The sequence below is a fragment of the Rhamphochromis sp. 'chilingali' genome (assembly GCF_963969265.1).
Source record: "Rhamphochromis sp. 'chilingali' genome assembly, chromosome: 2".
Lineage (NCBI taxonomy): Eukaryota > Metazoa > Chordata > Actinopteri > Cichliformes > Cichlidae > Rhamphochromis > Rhamphochromis sp. 'chilingali'.
In genome coordinates, this window is record NC_137930.1 from 27917832 (window position 1) to 27944674 (window position 26843).

The 26843-nt window shown below is 43.5% G+C and overlaps 1 protein-coding gene across 3 annotated transcripts in view; it reads right to left on the minus strand.

Annotated features, from left to right (window-relative positions):
- The window catches only part of nsmfa (NMDA receptor synaptonuclear signaling and neuronal migration factor a), a 51474-nt gene that overhangs the window by 22668 nt on the left and 1963 nt on the right, over positions 1 to 26843 (minus strand). The window contains exons 2-4 of one of the 3 annotated variants that reach the window (XM_080871521.1): positions 7107 to 7163; positions 5882 to 6817; positions 3348 to 3414 (exon numbers count right to left, since the gene is read on the minus strand). In XM_080871521.1, the coding sequence (XP_080727647.1) occupies positions 3348 to 3414; positions 5882 to 6817; positions 7107 to 7163 (1060 nt within the window). Of the gene's footprint in view, positions 1 to 3347; positions 3415 to 5881; positions 6818 to 7106; positions 7169 to 26843 lie in introns of all 3 variants that reach the window. The other 2 variants (XM_080871522.1, XM_080871520.1) reach the window with 2 other exon arrangements.

The window sequence follows — 26843 nt, forward strand, 5'->3', positions numbered from 1 at the left end:
TAGAAAAGAAGGATTTTTCTTTTTGTGGAGGCATGCCATTCGTTCATATGAACTACTGAGAAACTTGAGTGTGTTCTGACTAGCAGAAAGTCATACCACTGGGCTCACACTGGACTTCCATGTGTCAAAGTACAAACGTGGTGTGAAATGTACCACTTTCAATGTGCGATTATGTCTTCAACAGTCTTAATTGTCATTTGAAAGTGTGACCCAACAATTCTGTGAAACTGATTAACATTTGTCCAAATCAGAGTTTTAGCTAGACTACCTTTAACCAGTGATACCCCACTGTGGGCACTTCACATTCTGCTCGAGTAAATAAAAATGAATGAGTAAAATCCCCCTCAAATAACATGCCCATTTAATGAAGAGGTGTGGCTTTACTTTCTATGTTTGGGAAAGAAATCCCATTTTAAGAAAACAAAAAAACAAACCCCAAAACAATATTGTGTTAATCCACTTCCACCAGACTGGCACTTCATGGCACCTCAGCCATAAAACTGGTCAGAAGTATCTCCAATTTTAGCTAGTTTACCTAGTCAAGTATTGATAATACAAAACAACAGAGTTGATCTTGGATATGTTATTTACAGGTTTTTAGAAATAGCACAGAGTCACATGAAAATGAAAGTTTTCAAAGGTCTCTATGCTGCCCTTTTAAAAGCTAAGTACACCCCAATGACTCAAAGGAGTTGTGGAGGAATTTTGGCCCATTCTTCTTTGCGAGGTTGCTTTAGTTCGTTATGGTTACCAGCCATTTGTTTTTGCACAGCTCTCTAAAGTGCTACCACAACATTGCTACTTACTTTGCCTGGGATGATTATCTTGTTGCATGAACTAAATTTGGCTAAGGTTTAGCTCTAGGACACGTGGCCTAACATCTAGAACACTGGTTTACTGATGAGTTCATGGTCAACTCAGTGAGTGCAAGATGCCCAGGTCCTGTTGCAAAAATCATCTTCCCTGCACCACCATGCTTGACAGTTGCTATGAGGTGTTTTTGCTGGTATGTTGTGTTTGGTTTTCACCAACATGTGCCACGTGCCACTGTGCATTATGGCAAAACATCTCAAGAGTCAAACCTAGGCCTGCTGCCATGGCAACTCTTCCAACAAGCCATACTAGTTCAATCTTTTTCTAATTGTACTTTCATGAACTTTGACATGTAACACGCTAACAAGTCTAATTAACTGATTAATCTAATTGTGATTAACAGCACTTTCCTGCTACTTACCTCCTTGATTTCTATGGAAACAGTAAGGGTGTACATAGATTTTCATAGACTACACAGATATCTTTGAAAACTTTCTCTCTCAAATGATGATATATTTAATCATACATACTGTTTAGTACAATCAGTTAATTTGGGGTTTTTATATTTTTATAACAAATACTGACATCAGGACTGAATACCTTTGTGCTTACAACTGAAGAGTGGACTGTTTAATAAAAACCTGACATGTTTTCAGTGTTAAGTAGCAGCTCGGGTTAGCTAGGCTTAGTTAGTCACAGTGTGTTGCAGCAGGAAGGGGTATGTAGTATGAAATGTTAAGGTTCTGGCTTGGTTAAGCAGTGTTAATATGTTAGCATTTATCTTATCGCTGAAGCTAGTTAGGAAGCTTTTGCACACAGCACATTTCTTACAGGCTATTTATCTATCAAAGTTTTATGGAACTTACTCAATACAGCCAAAAGTTGCATTTTACTGGAAGACACTTAGATTGAATTTTTGCACTATAAATACTTGTTCTTGTACTTATGAAATCTCTCAGACACATTTAGTTCCAAACATGGCTGAAGTCAGCCAGCACAGATTTAGTGATAATTAGGAAGGCTGTGAAGAAGGATTAGAGCACCAACATAACTAACACAAATATCTTAAATGGCCAAAGTCCCTCTATTGCTGTGACCTAGACGAGTGTGTGCGTGCCAAACTGGTAAAACTGCAGGGCGCATGTGAGCTGCCAGGGTTTAGGTCAGCCAACGCACAGACATTTTCTGTACTTGAGCTTGGCAGGCTTACTCAGCAGCACTGGATTACACCGGACTTCCCTTCTGTCACATTTTTAGCCATTTTGAGTTTTTACATGAATTAACATTATTTGTGCTGACTGCGCTTTATAGTTGTTCAGAGAGCTAAACACGCAATATTAAATGTATTTCAGTTTTCATATTATTTGAGAGCACTGCGCTACATCCTGCTTGGTTCTCTCTTGTAATGATTTATTTTCTTTAACTCAGCGCAACAAGCAGCCCGATGATGAAGGTTAAATGATAGCATCTAAGTTAAGGAACAGCAGTTAAGGACGAGGGATTTAGATGAGGAAAAAAGAAATCAGGCAGGGAACAATACTCACGAGATCCTGTTTGATGGTCCCAAGATTAATTAGCATGCAAGAAGAGAAGCAAGAAAGAAGAAGAAACAGTTAAGGCACCAGAGAGCACTGAGTCTCAGAGAGGCAAAGAACAGAATCAGAATGAGACAGAGGAAGTTTATGTTTAATCTCCATGTGTAAAAACTAATAAAGTAAAGCCATATTAGTGCCGTAGGTTTGCATTTAATTATAGAATCAAACAGCTTTTGCGGGATATGTGGTTGAGTGTGACTTTGGGCTCAACAGATGGTGCAACAAGCATCTAATACAAGGTGAAAGGCGAAAACACAAAGTGAATGACTTAAAAAGAGGTAAAATGACAGTGAAGGGGAGAAACAGTTTGCTGGAAACGGTGGGAGATTCTGCATATTTTAATCAGAAGTTGTGACAGTAGAAATATTCTGCAACTGCAGGTGTTTTTGAGAGATAAATTCATGCACTTACACAAATAGGTGCACGCGTTTTTATTCAAACGTGCTGACTAATATTCCAGCTCGAATGCACATGCAGCATTGATTTTACGGCCCTCAAAAGGGGTGTTTTCAGGTTTTCGTGTAGACTAGTAATATGGACAACGATAAATATGATGATGCATATGAGATGAGAGTGATCAGTCTAAGCATTTCTTTTATTCTTCTTTGAAGAAAAACTTGTAGCTGATTACATTTTAACCAAAAGGAAATGTGAGAATTAACAAAATAGTCACTATGATGGATGTCCTCCTTAAGCAAAACTTATAATAGTTTGCAAGTTGATTTTTAAACTTGCTCACGGGGAAGTCAATGGCAGCCTAGAAGATAATAAATCAATTAGAAAATCCTTAATGTTAAGTATGCCAGTAATGGTCTGTTTCTAGGCAGTTGTATAAGACATTGCCATGGTACGTTTACTCTGACCTTTCAAACAGCAGATCTGGCATAATTGTGACTGTGCATGTTTGTGTACGTGTGTGCACAGGAACTGGACACTCACGCCTGCATGGTTGTTGTAGCAGTTTGAAAGGTGAACATATTTTCCTTGGGGAACCAGTTGGTGTCCTCTGCAATTAGAGAGAAAAATGAGGTTTCCGAGTTTAATAGACAGAGAAAAATAGACCATATTGGCAAATGTCGTAGTAAATTTATTGGAAATATGAAATCACAAAACCAGCACCAGCACTTCACAGTCCAGCACTCCACAAATGGAGAGAGGGAGACACAAAGGAAGAGACAGCAGAGGAAAGAGACGGGCAGACGAAGAGTCAAAAATACAGATCACCACGTTACAACATCAAACTCTCGATCCCCTCCAGACCTGAGAAGAAATAGATTTGAAGTAATAAATATAATATTAGCTTATTTTAATGCAGGCATCCGTTATTTTTGTTTTGTTTCCTTAGACTGATAAACACTGATAGCAATAAGTGTTATTTCTTGACATTTTATGAAGGGCTTATTTGTTACTTGTTTTATACTCAGGTATTATAAATAGAGTTTATATGGAATCTTAAGTTTAAAAAAAAGTAATCTGATGGAGAAGATTTTCGTGAAAACTACCAAAGGTGTGTTTTACTAGTGATTTTATAACCTACATTTGCACTATTTTTCATCACTATAACATCCTTCATTCACTCGTCCATTTTCTTAACTATTCATCAAACCACACACCAAGCTGGAATCACCAATTAACTTAACAAGCATGTCTTTGGACTTTGGATACAAACCCATGTAGGCACAGGGGGAACATCAAGTCTCTACATGAAAGGGAAGACAAGAAGCTTCTTACTGTGAGGCCACAGTGCTAACCGCTGCACCACTGTGCCGTCCTTTAAACGTCATGAATTAAAAAGATGAATTTTTGTGGAGAAGTCTCGAGCCAATCCTCATTTTCTTTATGTTTTGCTTCCAAGAATTCATTGTAATTTTTAGAGCGGTCTTGAACAATAGTTCTCTCTTGTTTCAGTCCAGTGCTTATACCTGATCATTTCAGAGGAATGCTTTATTGTTGTTTGTTAAGCCACTTAACATTGATCTATTTATCACCCCAACATTAAAAGGCACCTAAGTAATGAACCAGAGCTGCATATAACAGACAATTTTATTCAGATAACTTTAACTTCAATCTTTAGGCACTTTATTACAAGAAGCCTGCCAAAAAGACCATGTTGGTTTCCATTTCTTTCATTGGATCTACAAATAGTATTTTGTACACCGAGACAAGTGTAATTTGTTGAAAATTTGCAGCGTGTCATTGAAAATTTAAGAAACTGGACAAGTGGAGAACATCATAGGCAATAGGAGGCCTAAAAAAAGAAAAAAAGAAAAGCCCTATCTAAATCAGATCAACAGTATTTTAAAGTCATGGAAACAGGCAGGGGAAAAAAGTTAAAATCAGACAGAAGAGGAGTGTCTACAGCCATCTGCAAAACACGGTGGGGGCTCTGTCATGGTTTGGGGCTTCATTTCAGCCAGTGTTGGAGATCTTATCAAAATTGATGGAATTCTGAAATCCAGTCCATTTTTAGCCACAGTGCAATACCATCTGGAAAGCTAATTGGCATTGGCCTCATTGTTCCGCATGACAGTGATCCCAAGCACACTGCCAACACCCTGCAAACTGTATACCTGAATGTCTGGATAGAAAAGCACACAATGAAACACTATCAGTCATGGATTGCCCCCCGGAGCCCGGACCTCAACATTACTGACACACAGTGGGATCATCTTGACAGAGAACGGAACAAAAGGCAGCCGACATCCAAAGAAGAGCTTTGAATGTCTTTCAAGAAACTTGGAGAACTATTCCTGAAGACTGCTTAAAGAATTCAAAGAAGGCTTTCCCAAGAGAGTTCAGGTTACGTTGAAGAATAAAGGCGGTCATATCAAGAATTGTACAAACATTTTTGCCTTATATACCATATTGCCATGTATGTTTGCACATGTTTCTATAACTTGTTGCACCAATTTTATATTTTCCCTAACAAAATATTAAGGAATGAGGAGTGGCTCAAGAGTTTTGCACTGTACTGTAGTTTCTTTTTGCCATTTTCTATTATTTTTTCTGCTTCTTTGTACTAATAAAGAGGCTTTAACTTTCAGCATAAAGTGCCATGAAGCAACTGTTGTTGTGATTTGGTGCTATACAAATAAAACTGTATTGAATTGAAGTGAATGTTTAAGTAGCTATTCTTATTGGTTTATATACAAAACATCATCACTGTTACAGTTTACTAAAAATGTAAAATATTAATAATTACCATTATAATTATTTGCTTCACAGAGAAAATATACTCTTCTATTGATTCTGTTAGTTTGACTTAATTATATACATCGTATGTCAAATTAAAAGTGTATTTAATTTATTTAGAAATAACTACATAAAACTGAAAAAAGATCAAAATCTATTTCATCTCTGGTCCCATACCCATTCCAGCCACAGGGCTTTATGGAGAACCTTACACTACCCTCCCCCCCACTTGTTTGTGCCTTTTGAGCCTCTACCTTCCTTTGTGTCCTGAACCCTCTCACCTCTCTCCAGCCCAGTCATCCGGTCCACACTCCACATCCGCTCTAGGCGTCGGTGCTGCTTGCCTGCCTCTCTCGATGCACTCTCCAGGTCCAGGGAACCCTGGCTTCGAGAGGGAGCAGTACTGCACGACTCACAAGCCAACCCGCTACACTCCGCCTCCCCTTTTCCACCTTCGCCCCAGCTACGAATGTTGTGGGCGCTGACCGAGGTCTGCAGTGGAGGCTGAGACAGGTGATGATGATGGTGGGTGTGGTGGTGTGATGCATGATGAGAGTGAGAGCCTGCAGCGGTTAGCTGCGGCTGCTGGTTGCTACTGCTGCTTCCACTTGCCGCGCTACTTCCTCCGCTGCTGGAAGGTGGATTCATGCTCGAGACATTGTGGTGGTGGTGGTTTCCATGATGGTGCATACTATGGTGATGGTTGCTGTGATGGTGGCTGCCACAGCTGCTGGTGCCACGGCCACTGCTTACGCGATGGTACTGGGTTGGAGACGATGAGGCGGAGGAAGGGGAATTGGAAGGCTGGATCGAGCCACCCCTAGATCCTACCCCACTGCTCCCCGACTTCTCCTTTAGGACGTCCAGTTCGAGGCTCTCCTTGCTGCCCTGGCCGGCGCTCATCAGCATACCGTGCTGGGTGGTGATGGTGTACACACGTGAAGGCTGCAGTGTACACTCCACACACTTCTGCTGGTCTTCCTCCACTGAGAAGCTGCGTTCGAGGGACAATCGTGCTGGTGCCTTGTTAGAAAGTGTGATAGAAGATGGGGTTGGCTGGAGTAAGCCCAGTGGCTGTGTCACTAGGCTGGTCTCCTGTTTGTCCTCACAGCCCTTAGTTTCAGAACAGGGATGGAGGTGGTTGTTGTTGTTGGGGCCAAATGTGTCACTTGGCGACTCCGGGTCAGGACCCACCAAGGTTTCACACAGAAGATGAGCTAGAATTTGAAAAACGAAGATGGTTATAAAGACAACTAAAAGTGCTAAAGAATGAGAAATATACCAAGGTGCTAAAGAGCAAGAAAACAGAAAGAGTGGGAAAAAAATGACAAGCTGGCACAGTGGATAATCATCTTTCTTCGGTTATCAGCTGTCATCGTGACACACCAATGAGTGCTTCCTGGCATTTCAGCAGAGGATGAGGTGAGAAAAGAACTAAAAGCATAAAGGAACACACACAGGGGAGATAGAGGGATGGACAAATGACAGGATGGCAGAGACGCTGACCTGATCCGTTTCGGTTTTCAGGGTGTGTGGGGGACAGGTACTCTCCAAATGCTCGCGCTGCTCTGTGGACACACACACACACACACACACACACACACACACACACACACACACACACACACACACACACACACACACACACACACACACACACACACACACACACACACACACACATAAAGACATTAAATCATGGGTGGAAAGGAGGTATGAGTGGGAAAGAAGAGAAAGGGGAGAGAGAGGAGAGAAGGGCAAGGGAATTGTAAATTATAATCCTAATTGCCTTCTTTGTAGGCTTGTGCCACCCACAGATTAAGATGGAGCCGTTTTATCTCCTCGCTCCAGGCAACCCCAGCCTGAGGGAGACAGAGTTTGAGACAACAGGAGGCGATAGAGTGAAGGATTGTTTTAGGGCGACTTAATTTCTCAGTGGGTCCTCAGTTTGCATTGATAGGTGTAATTGCAGATGGCAGACTGTGGGTGTGCTGGGATTTTTTTGTTTTGTGGCTGCACTTACTATATCTGTGAATACTTGACCTTGACAGCAACAGACCAAGATTGTTAATGTGCTGGTAGAAGCAAAAATAGATGCTAACAGGTTAATCTTTTACTCACAACTCTTTGCAGGTTACAACACTTTACAGATACACATTTAGCCACATATAGCAAAAATTAAATACCAAGGAGGGCTTCTCCTTTAAAAAATAATAGTCCCAGATCTCACGGTTGATTGACACTGACCTGCTAATGTTCCTCTAGTGATTCTGTGTAATGGAAAAGGGATGAGAGAGACAAAGATGTTCTTTCAGTGTCAGTATAGGTACTCTGGAGAAATGTACTGCAGTGATAACTACAAGGAATGACAGAGGAGAGGACATGAGAAGTGAGTTAAACACTGTATGCTTACAATGAGTTACTGTGTAAGAAGAAAATACCACTGTAGTAGTTTTTACCATACAAGCAAACCACCGGCTAAGCTCTTGAAATATGCTGTTTATAGTTTCAACTTTCCAACAGCAAGCTCGATGAAAAAGAAACCACCTACTGCTCTATTAAGGGATCTATAATTCAGCCCATTTTAACACTTAATGTTTTTAATGTATTAATTTTACTTGAACACTGTCAGCTGACTGTATGCAGACTTTAAATGCTGAGTTTATCTCTAAAATGGAAGCATTATGCATATTATATTTATTTTTAATAATAATCTGATGTGTTCACAATATCAATATCAGTTATACTAACATACTAGTTACACTAGTACTAATTGAACACCGCAGCCCAAATGCTCCTAGTGGTTATGCTTTCCCAATACAGCTAACTGCTGACGTATCTGTGCTGAAGAATCCCTTGTATGCAGGAGAATCTGTGGGTGTACACCTCCGCCCGGCACCACCGTCAATTATTAAAGCCTGTCCAGCACAGTAAGCATACACACACATACACAAACTGACTCACACCATCTCCATCACAGAAAGAGCCGGAGTGCAGTGAAAACACTTCTCTCACACAGTTTCTTATTGAGACACAGCTCTGTATTCTTAGTGCACTCTGTGCTCTTTCACCCCTTTAACCCTCAAGGCTCCTCTTGAGACAATGCACAAAAACAAACCTGACTGACAAACCTGACTTTTCCATTTAATGATAAAACCTGACCTGTTTATAGCAGTCCATATAGGCATATTCTACAGCCTGTCATATGTGCCATACTGAAATGTAAGCAATGTAAGTGAAATAACTAGCAGTCCAGTAAGAGAAGTTAATATTCCTGTACATATTCTCACCTCTAGATATCTGTAAACCTTAAAAACTATAAAACAATTTTGTCCTTAAGTTTGACCCGAGCATAGAACCATATAATTGTGATAATATGTGTTCTGATCCACGTCCCTTCAGCCTCCTTCCATTGCTGTGATGTACAAATACTGGAATAAATAAAGAAATATAAAGCGTGGTTGTACAAATTAATGCACATTTTCCACATACAGTGGGTTTTGATAGTACTCTATTATATTGCTAATAGAACCATGCAAAAGAAGAAGATTGTGTCATTAAATGGCCAAACTTCACATGATAGAAGGGAAATACAACATTTGTGTTCATTACCTCATTACTCATTGATCAGCACAAGATTGGGAGCCTCAATTAAAAAACTGGGAGCAGAAAACAACATATAATCCCATCTTTAACCAAAGTGACATAAGTTATCTTCCTAATGGTTATGTTTAGCCCAATCCCCTGTACTGGGATATTGTCTTTCAAATAGATCACTTATCTCCTTGGTCCTTGGGTGCTACGAACTAAATCCTCTTCTGTGCTGGTAACATATAAGAAAAACAGACATGTTTTAATGCTGAGCCTCTTTTTTGAACCAAATGTAAGTAGTACACTATTTGGAATTGCATAGGTTTCTGAGTGTTAATGTGAGAAAATGTTTAAATATATTATATCATCATTATTTCATATATTTATCTTATGATATAAGAATATTGGAGGCAGCCCCTACTAATGTGACATTCAGCCACTAAAGGTGAGCATGGACCAAAAGTAAATGTAAGTAAATTTAATTGAAGTTAATTCAATTCAATTTAATTCAACATCAAGGCACTTTATACTGTTTAGGTCTAACAATCAGACAACCCTCTATGAACAAGCACTTGGTGACAGTTGGAAGGAAAAACTCCCCTTCAACAGGAACAAACCTCGGGCTTCCACACACTGTGGAAGAGAGTCAGAGATTAATAATAACTAACAATTTTAAAATAAAATCAGTTCAGTTTTTTTTATATAATGTCAAATCACAACAGTTGCCTCAAGGTGTCGTATATTGTAAGGTAAAGACCCTACAATAATACAAAGACAACAGAGAAAAGCCCAACAATCATATGACCCCCTGTGACCAAGCACTTTGGCGACAGTGGGAAGGAAAAACTCCCTTTTAACAGGAAGAAACCTCCAGCAGAACCAGGCTCAGGGATGGTGAGGGGAGGAAGACAGGACTAGGTCATGCTGTGGAAGAGAGCCAGAGATGAATAAGAACTCGTTTTAATTTAATGCAGAGTGGTGTATAAACACACAGAGACTGAAAAGAGTTAAGTGAAGAAGAAACAGTCAGCGCATCATGGGTAACCTCCAGCAGCCTAGGCCTATTGCAGCATAACTGAGGGCTGTCTCAGGGTCAGGTAATTTATATGATAAGAGTTTGCAGATGCTGTAGTGCTGATCTTTATCTCAATTAAATTCACACTAGATGTTTTTGTATTGTTCACTGCTAAAAACATTTTGAAGCGTGAACTTTTTCTCAGCTCAATGAGGGCTCAGTAGTATGTGTATGCCTCTGACCCAACCTTTCCACGCTGGGGATTTGCAGAAAGGTGGTGCGGTTGTTAGCACTGTATTTGAATCCAGCTGTTTGTAGTTTCTGTGTTCTCCCTGTGCCACGTGCTGGTCTGCACTATGACAGCTGGGATAAGCTCTAGCACAAACCAAAACCCTGAATTGCATAAATGGAAGAAAATGAATGGATAGATGAACAGACCTCAGTTCAATAAGTTTTTACTGCAAAACAAAAACCTCACACAGAACAAATTAACCGGTAATTTTAAATGTTTCTTGTGTGACCGCAGAGTCTTTTGGCTTCTACACTGTTCACTGTCAATGGTTAAGACTGCAGCTAATGTAAACCAAACCTTTGAGAGTTTGGGGGTGTTGTTGAGGACTAAGGCTCTGCACGTGCTGTGTCACCAACCAGCTCCTTTCACCACATTTCTAAAAATAGCTCACCATGCCGCTGCAGTTCTGCTACAGCAACTTCTTCTCAGAAACCCCCGACTTCTTCAGTTGTAATGGGCATAAAGCTGCGTGTGCATGTGCTTGCATACGGACATGTGAGTCTAATGGTACTTAAGGGCATTAAGAAAAAGAAATGTTTTAGTTTGTGTGTGCCTGCAGTAACAATAATCACAATTAAGGACACTTGTGATAAATGTAGTCTATACTTTAATCAGCAGGTGTCCCTCAGAACCTCTGATACATTTTCATTTGGCCCACCTGTTTTATAATTCAACAGGCTGGGCACTCTGATTAGAATCAGCAAACAATGGTGCAAGAGGCACGCATCATCCATTATACATGAGAGGAAACAGAGCTGGAAATGGATAGAGCAGAACGTCTCTCAATCATCCACTACACAAAACCTTTCTCTCTCAGTGCCGTCTTATATTCACAGTTTTGCACCAGCTTCATATGTGATACGTGAGCACAGCACGGGGGCAGTGAGGTAGCAACTGATAAATAGTCTCCGGTGAAAAATGATGAAGGGAAGGGAAAGGAAGAGCTTGACAGTTAGATATGAAATTCGTCCTGCGTGCTCTCAGCCATGTGACCGGGGTTTGGGGAAAGAGACAAGTTAGGGAGGGGAGATTCTGAGGAGCAGGGAAGTGATTACAGCTGAGAGGAAGAGCAGTGTAGAAAAATGTGACCATATTAAAAATGAAAGAAGACTAAACCTGAGGAAAGACAGGTGGATAGAAAAAGGACATCAGTGTTTTTTTTAATTTACAATAAAACTCTTTAAATTTCAACAATTGTCATACTAACTAATGTAGTACGCTACTGTTTATTAGTACAGATGCTTAAGGTAAGCGTCAGAGCATCTGTTTTCATTGACTCTGCAGCTTAGGAGACAACAACATGAAAACGGTTGACATCCTGCTATGTTGTTGCCTACTTGGTGAGCTGCAATGCTGAAAAGTAAGCAAAAAGCATCACTTGTGTCCGTTTTCCCTGTTGCATCAACCATGTCTTGCATATTTATGATTGTGCACATCACCGTTTGGTACCTTAAGCTGTGATTATGGTTGATGCACTTGCAATTGTTTGTCTGAATTATCACACCAAGACAACCCTGTGTTACAGGCATGGTCCTTTAAGGGTGAAGCCTGATGGGAAATGTATGCGGGTGTGTGTAGCGGAACTGCCTGTCGGGTGTGAGAGGGTGAGCGGAGAAGGAAAAGAAAAGTAACGGTTAACTACAGAAGAGACGAAGAGAAAGTAAATAAAAGGAATATAATAACTCCCTCGGCAGCCAAAGTTGTATCGGCGATGCCCGCTGTGAGTAAACTGTTTCAGCCCACTGTACGCGGTGTTCGTGCCTTGGAGGAGAAATAAAGGTTCGGTAAAGCAGTTTCCTACGCCTCCCTCGATCTTCTTGCTAGCGGAGTTGACCTGTATAGTAAGCTGTTGCCGGCTGCGAGTCAAGTAACTGCCAGAGGTTTCCTTACTACGGTTCGGGGCCGCGGATCTGGCGCGGTAACACTGGGGGCTCGTCCGGGATAAAACTCCGCAAAGCGCCGAGAGAGAGGGAGCGAACTTTCTTTTTCTCTTTTCCCTCGGACGACAGAGAAAATGGCGGCTCCGAGAGATGCTGAAGGGGATGGCATGGGAACGTACTTCAGTAAGAGCAGCAACCCATTTTTGCCAGAAACCCCAGAGAGTGGCACAGCTAATGTGGACCGTGCCACTTATGTAAACAATAGAATCCACAGCAGCAACCCCTTCATCACGGACATAGAGTTAACGCCAGCGGCGAGCATAGCAGCAGTCTATACGACGGAGTTTGAGGCTGCATGGCATCTCACCCCGCCACCTTCAGCTCACACCAACCCTTTCTTAACACCAATAGCGAAGCAGAATGCAGTGTGCAGTGAGTTTAAGCAGTTGCAGTGCTCAGACTGCGGAGGCCCTGGTAACACTGCATCTACACCGCTCACAGTGGGACAGCATGGCTCGCATGATCACCCACCTCGGATTGTTACATCTCGGCCATGCAGCCAGCCATTCACCGCCATGAACTGTACCTGCAGTGTCCCTAGAAAAACGCCGTTTACTGAGCCAGCGAAGCTACACATTATGCCGGGTATACCCCAACCTGCGCAGTACAGCTATGAAATGCCAGCTCAGGGCTATTTTTCCCCAACAACTCGCATGGCAATACCAGCACCAGATGGGGGGTGTGGGCTTTGCAAGCATGACCAGGGTCACAGTTCAAAACAAGCCATGCCAGGGCCACGCGGCTGTTTTCCTGGTGTAGTGCAAGACGGGGGTTTTGCAGATTGTAGTGCTGATGGACAGACGAGGGGCAAGGAGAAAATTCCCACATTACAACCAGACCATTTCGATGGGTCAGGGTCATGGAAAGACTTTCTCTATCAGTTCGAGACCTGTGCAAAGGCCAACTGCTGGACGGAGAACACCATGGCTGTCCAACTGAGATTCAGCCTGAGGGGCGCAGCTGGAGCCATAATCCACAAAAACCCCAAATCTGCTCGCTGGAGTTACCAGAGGATTGTGGAGGAGGTGGAGGCTGCCTATGGGCCGTGTTCAGAGCATGCAGCAGCCATTGGCATTGAGCTACGGCAGAGAATCCGGAAACCAGGTGAGGCCCTGCACACCCTCAGAGATGATATATACGAGAAGGTTTCCATTGTGTATGCCAACCGCTCCGAGCTGGAGCAGGACTGCATTGCTGTAGAGATCTTCACTAATGCTTTGGCAGATGCTGAAATGGTCCAGAAATTGTTGGAAGAACAACCACGCACCCTGGCAAGAGCCTATGAAATCGCCCACAGGTTCGAGACAACGAAAAGGGCCGCCAGGGCAGTCACACAGCTTATGCAGCCAGGGCCACGAGTCTCTACAGCACAGGGGACCCGAACAGCTGCATTACGGGAGAGTGTTCATATGCTAAGTTATGAACCGCCGGAGAGGGCCCAAAGACCTATCCAGCGTGGGCGCCAAAGCTGGAGCACATCTAACAGGTCAAGCAGGAAGGAGGCTGTTTGCCATAACTGCTCCGGCATAGGACATCTACAGAGGAACTGCCCCTCTCCTCGCTCACCTGCCCAAAAGCCTGTAAAAGCTGCTAGAGGCCCAGCCCCTGACCCAGGCACAGTGTTCCACAACGGAGGCCAAGATGTGATGTGTGTAGCAATACAGGGATGGGAAATACGGGCCTTGCTGGATTCTGGTGCACGGCGGAATGTGCTGCCCCTCCACTATTTTAACACCATCCCCGCAGAGTCAAGACCTCAGGTGCAGGCATCCATTGCTCAGACTCTACAAGGCATTGGTCCAGAGGGATTGGCCGTTCTGGGCGAGGTCATCCTGCCTGTACAGGTGGGGAGCGGTGTTGAAAATGTAGACTTTCTTTTGGCCGACATGGCTGAAGGCACTGAAGTTATTCTGGGGCACCCTTTCCTGCAACAATCGTGCGCTTGCTTAGACTACGGCCGCCAAGAGATAATCCTGTTTAATGAAAAGATACCATGTTCTGGCGTGGGCCCTCGACCCCAGGTGCTTGTTGTTAGGGTGGCACGCACTACGGTTTTGGAACCAGGCTGCGAGTATGTGGTCCCCGGGTTTTCCAGCTCCCACTGTGCCGCCCATAGAGACATGATGCTAAGCCCTACAAAGGGCTTTGTGGAGAAGCACCAAGTACTGGTAGCTCACGCAGTTGTGCAACCTAGTAAACCCTCTAGCATCCCAATCAGAGTCTTTAACCCTGGGGCCGCAGCTGTCACCTTAAAGCGTGGTGCCGTGGCAGGGGTTCTTCAGCCCGTGCAGGTCCTGGAGGGGTCGGGGGGTCGCCCACCAAGGGTCCTGGCAGCCCTCGAACTTAATGGTACTCCCCCTGCTTCTGTACCAAGCCATTTGCAGGCCCTTTACGCCGAGAGCAGCCCCGGTTTGACTCACGTTGCCCGCTACGATCTGGCAGGCCTGCTGAGGTCCTACAGTGATGTCTTCTCCACTGGCCCGAATGACCTTGGTCGCACTGGTGTTGTCCAGCATGACATCCTGACCACGCCAGGGCCACCAGTTAAGCACCCGCCGTGCAGGATGGCAGGGGACAAACAAATAGCGGCCGACCAGCAAGTACAGCAGAGCTTGGAGGCTGGGCTAGCTCAACCTAGCAATAGCGGCTGGGCTGCTCCAATTGTGATGGTGAAGAAGAAGGACCAGAGTCCCAGACTATGCGTGGACTATAGACCACTAAATGAGCGAACCCTTAAAGACGCTTATCCCCTGCCACGCATCCAGGACACCCTTGACACGCTTTCTACTGCCAAGTACTTCAGTACACTAGACCTGACTTCAGGGTACTGGCAGGTAGAGATGACCCCCAGAGCCCGAAAAGCAGCTGCATTTTGTACCCGTAAGGGATTGTTCGAGTGGAATGTGATGCCGTTTGGACTGTGCAACGCACCGGCCACATTCCAAAGGCTTATGGACAGAGTCCTGGCTGGGCTGCAGTGGGAGACATGCCTAGTGTACCTAGATGACATCATTGTCCTGGGCCAGGATAGCACCCAGATGCTGGAGCGGCTCGAGCAAGTGTTCATCAGATTGCGTGGAGCCAACCTAAAACTGAAGCCATCTAAATGCTGCCTGTTTCGGGAGCAGGTGGCCTATCTGGGCCATATCATCTCTGCTGGAGGTATTTCCACGGACCCCCAGAAAGTCCAGCAGGTGACGGACTGGCCTGCACCGCGGACCGTCACAGAAGTGCGTCAGTTTGTTGGCTTAGCCTCATACTACCGCCGGTTCGTGGAGGACTTTGCCACAGTGGCTAAACCCCTCCACGAACTCACTAAGAAGTATGCCCGTTTTAACTGGACTGCCGACTGCCAGGGAGCATTCCAGGAATTAAAAAGACGGCTTACGGCAGCCCCTGTCCTGGGTTACCCACTGGACCAGGGTGACTTCTTCCTCAACACTGATGCCAGCAATTGTGGGATTGGAGCGATTCTCTCCCAAGTGCAAGGGGGCGAAGAGCGGGTCTTGGCCTATGGGAGCAGGCGGCTGTCGGCTACCGAACAAAACTATTGTACGACCAGGCGAGAGCTTCTGGCGGTTGTGGCGTTCACTTCCCACTTCAGACAGTACCTGCTGGGTAGGCCGTTCACTGTCCGGACTGACCATAGCAGCCTCCGCTGGCTGACCAGGCTGAGGGAGCCCGAGGGCCAGCTGGCCCGCTGGTTGGAGAAGCTGGCAGAGTATAACTTCCAGGTGCTGCACCGACCTGGGAAAAACCACCAGAATGCGGATGCACTTTCCAGGAGACCCTGCCGCGCTTCATGCCCGTGCACACTCCCAGAGCCCACCATCAACAGCGACCGGTTCGAGCATAAAGGTGTGCAGTGTAACTTAGAGGACTGTGGTACCAGCATGACCCCCCCAGGGCAGCCCCCAGTGGGGGTAGTGGGGCCTGATGGTATCGATGGGAAAAGCCGGGTAGCAGAACCAGAGTGTGCACCCGTAACAGCAGTGGACTGTTGTTCCAGTAGTAGCCACGACACCTGCCCAAATATCCACCGGGTGGATGAGTCCCATCACACTAGCTTGTTCAGTGGCTGGACCCCAGAACAGCTCTTGGCTAGCCAGAAGAACGATGTGGGTATAGGCCCAGTTTGGGAATGGAAGGAAAAAGGGGAAGGTCGGCCCGTCTGGGCCGATGTAGCGGCATGCAGCCCCGCAACCAAAGCCTACTGGGCGCAGTGGAAGAGACTGTACCTAAAAGATGGAGTGCTGGTGAGGAAATTCCACTGTACAGAAAGTAATGTGTTTTTCCCCCAAATCCTTCTGCCTCACGCCTATCGTCACTCCGTAATGCAGCAGATGCACGATGGCCCAGTGGGTGGCCACTTTGGGGCAGAAAGGACCCTGGCACGCTTGAAGAATAGGTACTACTGGTACAACATGAAAGATGATGTGACCCTGTGGTGCCGCACTTGCACCAGTTGTGCTGAAAGGGCGCGGCCCCCAAAAACCCCCCAGGCAGCGATGGGCACGGTACGTGTTGGCGCCCCCATGGAGAGGATTGCAGTCGATCTGATGGGACCGTTGAACGAAACAGAAAGGCATAACCGATTCATATTGGTGGTACAAGACTACTTCAGCAAGTGGGTGGAGGCTTATCCAGTCCCCGATGCACAAGCGCCCACGGTGGCAGGAAAGGTTGTTGCGGAGTGGGTATGTAGATATGGAGCCCCACAGTCTCTGCATAGCGACCAGGGCACCAACTTTGAGTCGGCTGTGTTCCAGGGGGTGTGTGAACTGTTCGGAATCAAAAAGACACGCACCACGCCCTTTCATCCACAGTCCGATGGCCAGGTAGAGCGTTTTAATGCTACCCTGCAGAAGGCCTTAGCCACCACCGCGGAGCGCTGCCACTGGGACTGGGATATAATGATCCCCTATGCTGTCATGGCTTATCGGGCAACTAAGCACAGTTCCACAGGATTGACCCCAAACATGATGCTTCTGGGCCGAGAGATAACCGAGCCTATTGACCTGGTCGCGGGTCTGCCGGCCGACGACACCCCCAACTGCACTACACCACAGTATGTGGTGCAACTCAGGGAAAGGCTGGAGCTTTCCCACCAACTGGCACGGGAGGCTCTCGGGAAATCTGTTGAGCGCGCTAAGAAACAGTACGATAAGAATATCTGCCAAGTTCAGTATCCAGTCGGCGCTGCAGTGTGGCATCTGATCAAAGGGACCAAGAGAGTGCGGCACAAGGTTCGCAAGTTTCTGCCTTCCTATGAGGGCCCCTACTTCGTAGTGGGCCTGTTGGATGATTTAGTCTACTGCATTAAAAAGGGGCCCCGAGCAAAGGCTAAAGTGGTTCATCACGACAGACTCAAGCCTTATCACTCAAGAACGCCGCTGGACAACAGCTGGGTCTTCCAAGACTCCGACCAGGCAGCACCCACCGAGGTGCCTCCTCCAGCGCTCGACGAAAGCGATTCTGACATTGATTTCGGCCCCTTCGACTTGTGGGAGACCCCAGCTGGGGCAGATCAACCAGATACTGGTGCTTCCCTGAGAGCTGGCTCTCCGCCACCCGCTCAAGGAGATGGTAGTGGGTTGCCAGCCAGCCCTGTTCAGCCTTACGTGGATGGGGCTGAAGGACCAGAACAGCACCCTTCCTTCAGGTCCACACCCCGTTCCAGACCACAGCGTGTGCGGCGGGCGCCGGACATGTTTGGTGACTGGGTCAGTCACTAGGCTAGTATGTCCTAACTGAGTCGGGGTGTAGGCGGATCGCTGCCCTGCTCAGTAGTTAAAAAAAAAAAAAAAAAAAAAAAATTGTTCATGTTACATATGTTAAGTGATATGACTGTTGTAAATTGAGTTGTTACAGGGGGCTATTCTTACGTGTACTGTTGGGCTTGTTTGTCTTGCTGTTTCCTGGCAACATGGCTGTCGACGGGCTGCAAGTTATTGTTTGAACTGTTTATACTAATGAGGTAAAGCTGGATATAGGGGTAAACGTTCAGCTGTAGTGCCTTAATGTCTTTCTTTATGAATACTGTCTATGTGAAGGGCGGGATATGGACATTGACTTGCACCCTCCTCAAAGTGAACCCTGTACATCCTATGTTTTCTTGTGCTTAAAATATGGACAGTTGTCTACTTCAAGATTGTTCCATCCTAAGGATCGCCATTTTTGGACTGGGGGCACGAATGCTGTATGTTTCCTTGTTAATGGGGGGTTCATGTGCTGGAATGATGTTAAGGGTTTAATTATCATCCAGAGTGGGGGTAGTGTTACAGGCATGGTCCTTTAAGGGTGAAGCCTGATGGGAAATGTATGCGGGTGTGTGTAGCGGAACTGCCTGTCGGGTGTGAGAGGGTGAGCGGAGAAGGAAAAGAAAAGTAACGGTTAACTACAGAAGAGACGAAGAGAAAGTAAATAAAAGGAATATAATAACTCCCTCGGCAGCCAAAGTTGTATCGGCGATGCCCGCTGTGAGTAAACTGTTTCAGCCCACTGTACGCGGTGTTCGTGCCTTGGAGGAGAAATAAAGGTGCAGTTTCCTACGCCTCCCTCGATCTTCTTGCTAGCGGAGTTGACCTGTATAGTAAGCTGTTGCCGGCTGCGAGTCAAGTAACTGCCAGAGGTTTCCTTACTACGGTTCGGGGCCGCGGATCTGGCGCGGTAACACCTGTAACCATTGACTGGCAACTCAGAGAAAGAAATCATTACTTGGGTGGGAATAGCAAAAATTGAAACAGAAATCAAAGTGATTGCAGAGATTTTCTTCAAAGTTTTCTACTGAATCTCTTATATCTTCAGCCTGTTGCAGTATTCCTCTCAGTACCACCTGCAAATCTCTGTGCTCCTGCACTATTGTATCACCGAAACAGCTACAAAGATTGACCCACTCATACAATCATGTCACCAATCAGGCCGTGTGGCTGCCCCCTCACACCAGGCTAGAGAAATCAAGGGGCACACTGCAAGCCGAAATGACACCAGAAAGCAGCACCCGTCAGTCAGCTATGACTGACTGTCATGCACTGAATCTAGATACGTGAAAATGCAGCATCGCCTGGACTAATGGGCCATTCTTTTGTGTCTGTTCAATATTTTCAGCTCTTTAAGTACTTGTTGTCCATGTTGTTTGAAAGATGATGTTGGAAACAGCATTTTCAAAGGTCAAATTATGTTTAATAAGATGATGATGCATCCTTGAACACGACACCAACTCCTGTCTTCAGCTGTCCTCAATTGTAAATGACTAAATCGCCTTGTTTGCACCCCACCAGTACTCTGATCTCATTATTCAATTCTTCTGTTCAGTAGAACAATAAATCTTTTTCATAATGCAACCGCACTAAAAATAAATACTTAGCTTGGATTGTTTAAACATGTTGGTTTGGGTTAAAATTACTACTATGGTGAGAAAAGGGGACATTTGTTGTCATGGTTCCTGTAACATTACGTAGGGAATGAGAGGCAAACAGTAATCTCCTTTGTTAAGGTCTGACTGACATTTTGGTGATCCATTCATCAAAATCTCTTTCATATGCACCCTTAATGACTTAGGGAGGCTGTTGTAAGGACTTTTTGGGGCCATTTTCTGAATTAAAAAAGACACAATTCCAAGAGCAGCTTTATTCCTGTTATGTAAACTTCTGTGGGTACAACATGAAACCTTAAGGTGCTCCATATTATCTGGTCATCTTTTCAATTTCTTCTGAGTGAGCAGGTCAGAGTGAATCTGAGCATTTTTTTTTTGTACTTTGTGTCTAGAACTAAGCAGGTCGTGTGTAGTGTACTTATTACACCAGATGAATGAGTCAGACACCACTTACACACACTCCACTTCTTGAATACATTTTGTCAGAAACTCCACTAACCACTTCAGGCACATAAAAGGACTCTCAACAACAGGAAGATACACCTCAGCACTTTTCATGGATCTAGAGAGAACAATGTGTAATCACTTACTAATGGGTGCAGCTGGAGGAGCAGTACTGCCTATTAGTCCTACGTTATCCACTTGTTGTTTGACTTTTCTTTTCTCGGCTTGTTTCTTTTTGTTCAGGGTGCACTTACACCTACGTGATGAAGGCTGTCAGTCAAATGTTTTCCTGCTTCGGTTCCTCCTGTCAATAGTTAAAATGTCCACTCACTCTTGGATAGGCGCCAAACAAGCAATCCACACTCTTCCAAGTAACTGGCTGTATTTCAGTAATATAATTAAATAAACAGATTGTGTGGAACAGAGAGTTTTTGTCATCTCTAATGTAACACTTGCAAAAACAGTGTTACATTAGAGTGCGGTGCAAAACTCTTGAGTCACCCCTATTTTTCTATATTTTACTAGGAAAATGGGAAAAAGGTGCAGAAATTTGTTAAAACGTGTGCAAGCATACATGGATATACAGTATAGAAGAGACAAATTGAGTCTGTACAGCGCTAATGAGCTTGAAAGTCAATATTTCGTATGACCACCTTTATTCTTCAACACAGCATGAATTTTCTAAGGCAACCTTTCTTCTAATTTCTTCAAGCAATCTTGAAGAATAGTTCTGCAGGCTTCTTGAAGGACATTCCAAACACTTCTTTGGATGTTGGCTGCCTCTTGCTTCGTTATCTTTGAAAATGACGCTACACTGCTTCAATAACGTTCAGGTCTGGGCTCTGGGGAGGCCAATCCATGACTGATAGTGTGTCAATGTGATCATACTGGGTTGGCAGTGTGTCTGGGATCACCGGCATGCAGAAAAAAGTAGCCTTTGGCAATCAGATGCTTTCTAGGAGGTAATTCATGGTGGATCACTTCTTAATTTTGACAATATCCCCGGTATCACTGACTGTTGTACCTCTCTCCTGACGTCCTCTGTACATTTCGATGATAATTTGAATCAGAAATCCCAAATTTGGATTCACTATAACATCTGTTGCCACTGATTTAGTCCAGTTTTTGTGTAACCCAGCATACCTAAGCCTTTCCTCCCTGTTTCCCTTCCTTAAGAATAGCTTCTGGAGAGAGGTATCCTTGCATCTAGACCATTTCTGATGAGGCTTCAATGAACAATATCTGGATTAGCTACAGCGACAGATGTATTACTCAGGTCCAGTGTCAGGTGTTTGGTGGATTGTTTTCTACTTCTTGAGGACATGACTCTCAGATGCTATCACTCTGTATCTGACAGTCAGATACAGATGAACAGTGGGTCTTTTTTTTTTTTAGGCCTATCACTTTTTCTTTTATCCAACATTGTTCCAGCTTCCTCAGTTTTGTTGCAGGACACACTGCACACCATGCTGAGAAACACCAAGTTTTCAGCTAAGAGCTCATTGGGAATCACCTTGCTGATTCAAACATATTATTTTATGCCTGTCACATGTGTTATCCTTGCCATTTTTGTGGATTCAGAAAAAGTCTGGCTCCCTGGAAACAAAATATAAAAAAAATGAGGGGTGGCCCAGACTTTTGGATATTACTACCATCCTTAGGGAGTTTTTTCCAAATACATGTTCTCAATCAGCCAATTACTCACCTGTGTATACTATCTACACCACAGCTTTGGCCTTACTGTAGTAACTAAGTGTTCTCCAGTTAGCATTCCTCTTGTTTCCGCTTGTTTCTATTTTTTTATTTTTTGCTGACAATTTTTTGTGATCTCAGCTTATATTAAATATTTGGATTTCGACTTTTGGACTTTTACTGTGCGTACTTTGTCATGTGTTTGGGTCCTCTACTTCTGAGTCTTCATATATTTGTTACAAACTGTTTTCAAATGGTCCAATTAATCGTTTAGAAACATAATGCTAGCTTTTTAATGAGATTCATTTAATGCTTTGAAGGATAGAATGAATATTGAGAGATATCTCTAACCTTCTTACACTTCTTATGTGCTTTGTTCTTTAATAAAATGGCTTTTCTCATTTTTCCATCTCGAAATGACATCGATATGAAGGGTTAAATTAATACAACCAACAAAAATCCAAAACAAAGATGATAAATAGAAGAAAATAAATCTATGATCATTAACCGAAACAATTTCCTTCAATTGTGTTCTTTCTCATATTTAAGCTATAAACCTGACCTTTATCTGCAGGGCTATAAAATGGATCCCTAAGGACCTACAAGATTAAAGAACTTGCTTACTGTTCTTTACAGCAATGATGCAGCATTTCATTCATATTATTGACCCATATCTAATGTGCCTCGTTCCTCTGTGGACTCTGATATCATTTAACACAGTGACCATATCCCCTGCCATGGCTGAAAGGTCTCCTCTGGCAGTGTTCCCACTGGTCTGAATATCATCAGAGCTGATGTCTCCTCTGGGTGTCTCTCCATCCACCGTAAGCAATCGGCTGCCAAGGAAACAGATTCCTTAATGCCTCTTAATCATATCCTCCTCTCAGATGCACTAATTGAATTGTTTCACAGAACACACATGCAGGTTAGCGCACGCACACACACACACACACACACACACACACACACACACACACACACACACACACACACACACACACACGAGGTGATGAGAACCTGTTGCGGAACTTGTTGCACACTCCCATGTCCCTTCAATAGGGACATGGGAATGTTAATTGCAGTCTTAAAGGTGCAATGCTTTATGGGACATGTGGGAACCAAGCATTGAGGAGGGATCTGATTAAAATGTCAGTACACTAGAGGCTGAAGCACCACAACCACATACGGTGTTGAATGATGACACTGATTCCCACACAGCAGTGTTTTTCTGCAGCAGCTAACACATATTTAACGCTGATCTTTTTTATAGAGCGGGCACAGAGAGCTTATTCCCACTGTATATTTTCACTTGTGACAGTAGAAAAACCAAGTATAATAATAAAAAGACAAAAAACATCACCAGAAGCTTATGTTATGTTTCGGTATCTCATTTAGCCATGACATTAAAAGGAAACTTGAACGGAAATGGGAAAAAAAAACAAGTAAATAAATAATCACAATTCAACTAAAATCATCTTCTGCTAAGCGAAAAAGACAAAATCAGAAGTCTCTTATAAAATAGTCCCAGGATTATCACGTGAACATCAATCATATGATTACCTCCAACAGTGTATTTACATCTTATTCATAACAGACATCGAGCACAGAAAAACCCTTGCTCACGCACGTTCCATTTGTATCTCGTTTATCTGCAATCTATCGATCATAAATAGTTTAATTTGACGGCACCTCTCTTCCAACTTCCACTTACATGAATACATCCAACACCAAACAAGGATTGATCAAGAATAGCTGTGAACCAAAATAAAAATATAAATGTTTTCAAAGAAAGGTTCACCACAGCATGGGATGGATAAGACCGGAGTTCCTCACTCAGTAGTAGTGAAGTAGAGGACCCAAACACATGACAAAGTATGCACAGTAAAAGCTTGAAATCCAAATCTTTAACATAAGCTGCTCTGGAACAGGCAGAGCATTGAGAATGGGGCAAATTTTTCAAAATAAAACTGCATTTTCTTTCACAAAATTTCTGGAAATTCTGTTGAAATCTGTGCTAGATTGCATGACATTAAGCAGGCATACTCAAACACAATTCCCTACTACAATCTATTGGCATACTGAACAATTTTCACTTGAGGTCCATTTACAGTACAAACTTGTTCTGGTGCTATTCCCCTGTAACCTGTAACTTTCATAATAAGCAAATTAAGCTTCCTAATTCATTAAGAAACATTAAATACAGAATTGCAGTCACAGACCAACAATCACACAGCATTGCTGGAGTGTGTATGATTATTCAGACTGTAATGAATAAAATGTGAATCATTTAGCATTTTAAATGAACAAATTACACAAATTGAACAAAGCAGGAGGGAAAGGAGGTTAAGATACAGTAGATATTATAGCGATTTCTTTCACTCAAATGAGAATGAATAAAGTAGTAAGAATACATTTAAAACACGGAGTGCATAATTTATAGCGGATGAGAAAAACATAAGCAAAAGCACGACGAAGCATGATTTTGCCCAAAACACAATCAGATTTATAAAATTTAGGAGGCAGTCTTTCCATGGCGTTTGAATAAATCGAAATTACAAAAAAAAAAAAAATTCTAACAGTTATGTAACATCGCTGGCCCCCAATAACAGAGTGACTGCAGGCCACCTGACTGTCCTCCACAAACTAAAACACAATGTTTCATTTACATCAGTCTGGAAAAAAAAAAAAGAAAAAAAAGAAAAAAAAAGTCTTTCATCTTTCAGTCCATTTTCCACACTCTCAGAGCTCTGTGGAAGCTGTTGTCCACTGCCCTTCAGCCGAACCACAGCACAGCCTTCCTCTTAGGCTGATCGACAGATCAAAGCATTTCCTTCCTCGCTCAGTGTCGCAGAATTCTGGTGTGTACATAGGAGGTAATCTGTCCCCCTCTCTCTTTCCCTCCTCACTCTCTGTCACTAGCTACCTCACCGAAGCTGCTGGAGAGGAGAGTGTGACCTGTTTCATAACAGAAATCCATAAGCATGCACAAGATGACACAGGCACTGTCGAGCATCGGGTACAAGAAGCCAGTGTCTCTTCAGTAGCATTCAGACCTCTAACGCCTCCTCATATCTCAAGACAAAAGAGATCACTTGAGGAAACTATCTTTGTGCATGCTTTCCAATCAGGCACACCTATTAACAGATTAAAAACTCACCACATTTTTCTTCTTTTTAGCTATGCTAATGGCATGGCTGTGAGGACACGGATGCCAGTCTGTCCACCACTTTGGTACAGACTAAAATGTCTTAACAGCTATTGCACTGACTGCCAAGAAACACACTGCAAACATCTATTGTTTGTTAAGGATAACTGTAACTGATTTCTGGTGCTATGAGTTTGAAATTTGTAGGTTTTTATCACAATGTGATTCTCCAAAAATCACGAATGAGTTCATAAGTCATAAGGAATGAATAACATGAAAATAACATATGACCTTTAAGCATTACAGCTTTCGCCATAGTTACACATTATCAGCTCCACTTAGGTATCACTGCCAATGGATTCTTTTGTTTTTTATTTTGGATATTGTACATGATTTGTATTGTGGTTCCTTGCAACATTTGTCATCACTCTTTTGTCCTTCTGTTATCACCACGTCACCTTTTAATTTGGCCAGTCCTTTGGAAGGCATTCCTAGTTAAAGGGAACAATGTAAAGCACTAGCAGAGTGACAGGTTTTGCCAAGAAGAAATAATTAAGTTAGAGAAAGATCCTTTTCTTGGTTTTAATAAATGGGGCCGTGGGGAATTGTTTTACTGTCAACCAAGCTCACACTTGTTATTAGTTAACAAGTGTGAGCTTAAAGTTAAAGTCCAGAACTTTCGCTGCTTGTGGCATTTCATATTCTTCCATCACGCTGATGCTGTATGCAAGGAAGGATAAAAAACAATAAATAATTATGTGTATTACAAAAAGTGTGTGAGTTTGCTAGATGTTTAAGTAAGCTTGACATTTATACCTGGCTCTTAAAAGGCCCCTGGAAGTTTCATTTAATGAAGTCAAAATAGACTGACTGGCATCTGGGATGGTTTGGAAATAGTAAAAGGAAAAGTGGGGGATATTTATAATTCAGAAAGATGTGTGGGGGAGTGTATAAGAGTTGGAGAAAGAGTTAAAAATAAGCATATTTAAAGTTACTTTTTCCAATGACTCAGACTTTAGTTTAGATGTATTGCCATTTGCCTATAAGTTTCTGAAAACCATAAAGGATCAGCATCACTTGATTTAAGGTAAAAATAAGAACAGTTAGTGCACCTAGCCCAGGGGTGAGCAACTCCAGGCCTCGAGGGCCGGTGTCCTGCAGGTTTTAGATGTGTCCTTGATCCAACACAGCTGATTTAAAGGGCTAAATGACACCTCAACATGTCTTGAAGTTCTCCAGAGGCCTGGTAATGAACTAATCATTTGATTCAGGTGTGTTGACTCAGGGTGAGATCTAAAACCTGCAGGACACCGGCACTCGAGGCCTGGAGTTGCCCACCCCTGACCTAGCCTCACTACTAGCATCATTTCCAGCATGTAGGAACATAAATGCATGCCATATGGTTGACTCCAACTCCAGGTTACCGTGTCTGATTTGCTGTAACTTAAAATGTATAAGCAAAGTCTCCTTCCTTCACGTTGCTATAAATTAACAATAAACAGATTTTAGTGGGAGAAAGTATTAAATCCCACTCACGGTTACAAATCTGCATCTCGCTGCTTAACTTTCCCTTATTCTGGCATGGCACATGATACAAGATCAGCACAAAATGCACAAAAGATAACCTTAAAAACAGACAAGCAAACAAAAAAAAAAAAAAAGAAAAGCTGTATGAAGAGACACACATGGGATCCATGCAACCGTGTGCATGTGCAAGTAGAGAGATGGAAATGGGGCGCTTTTATTAAA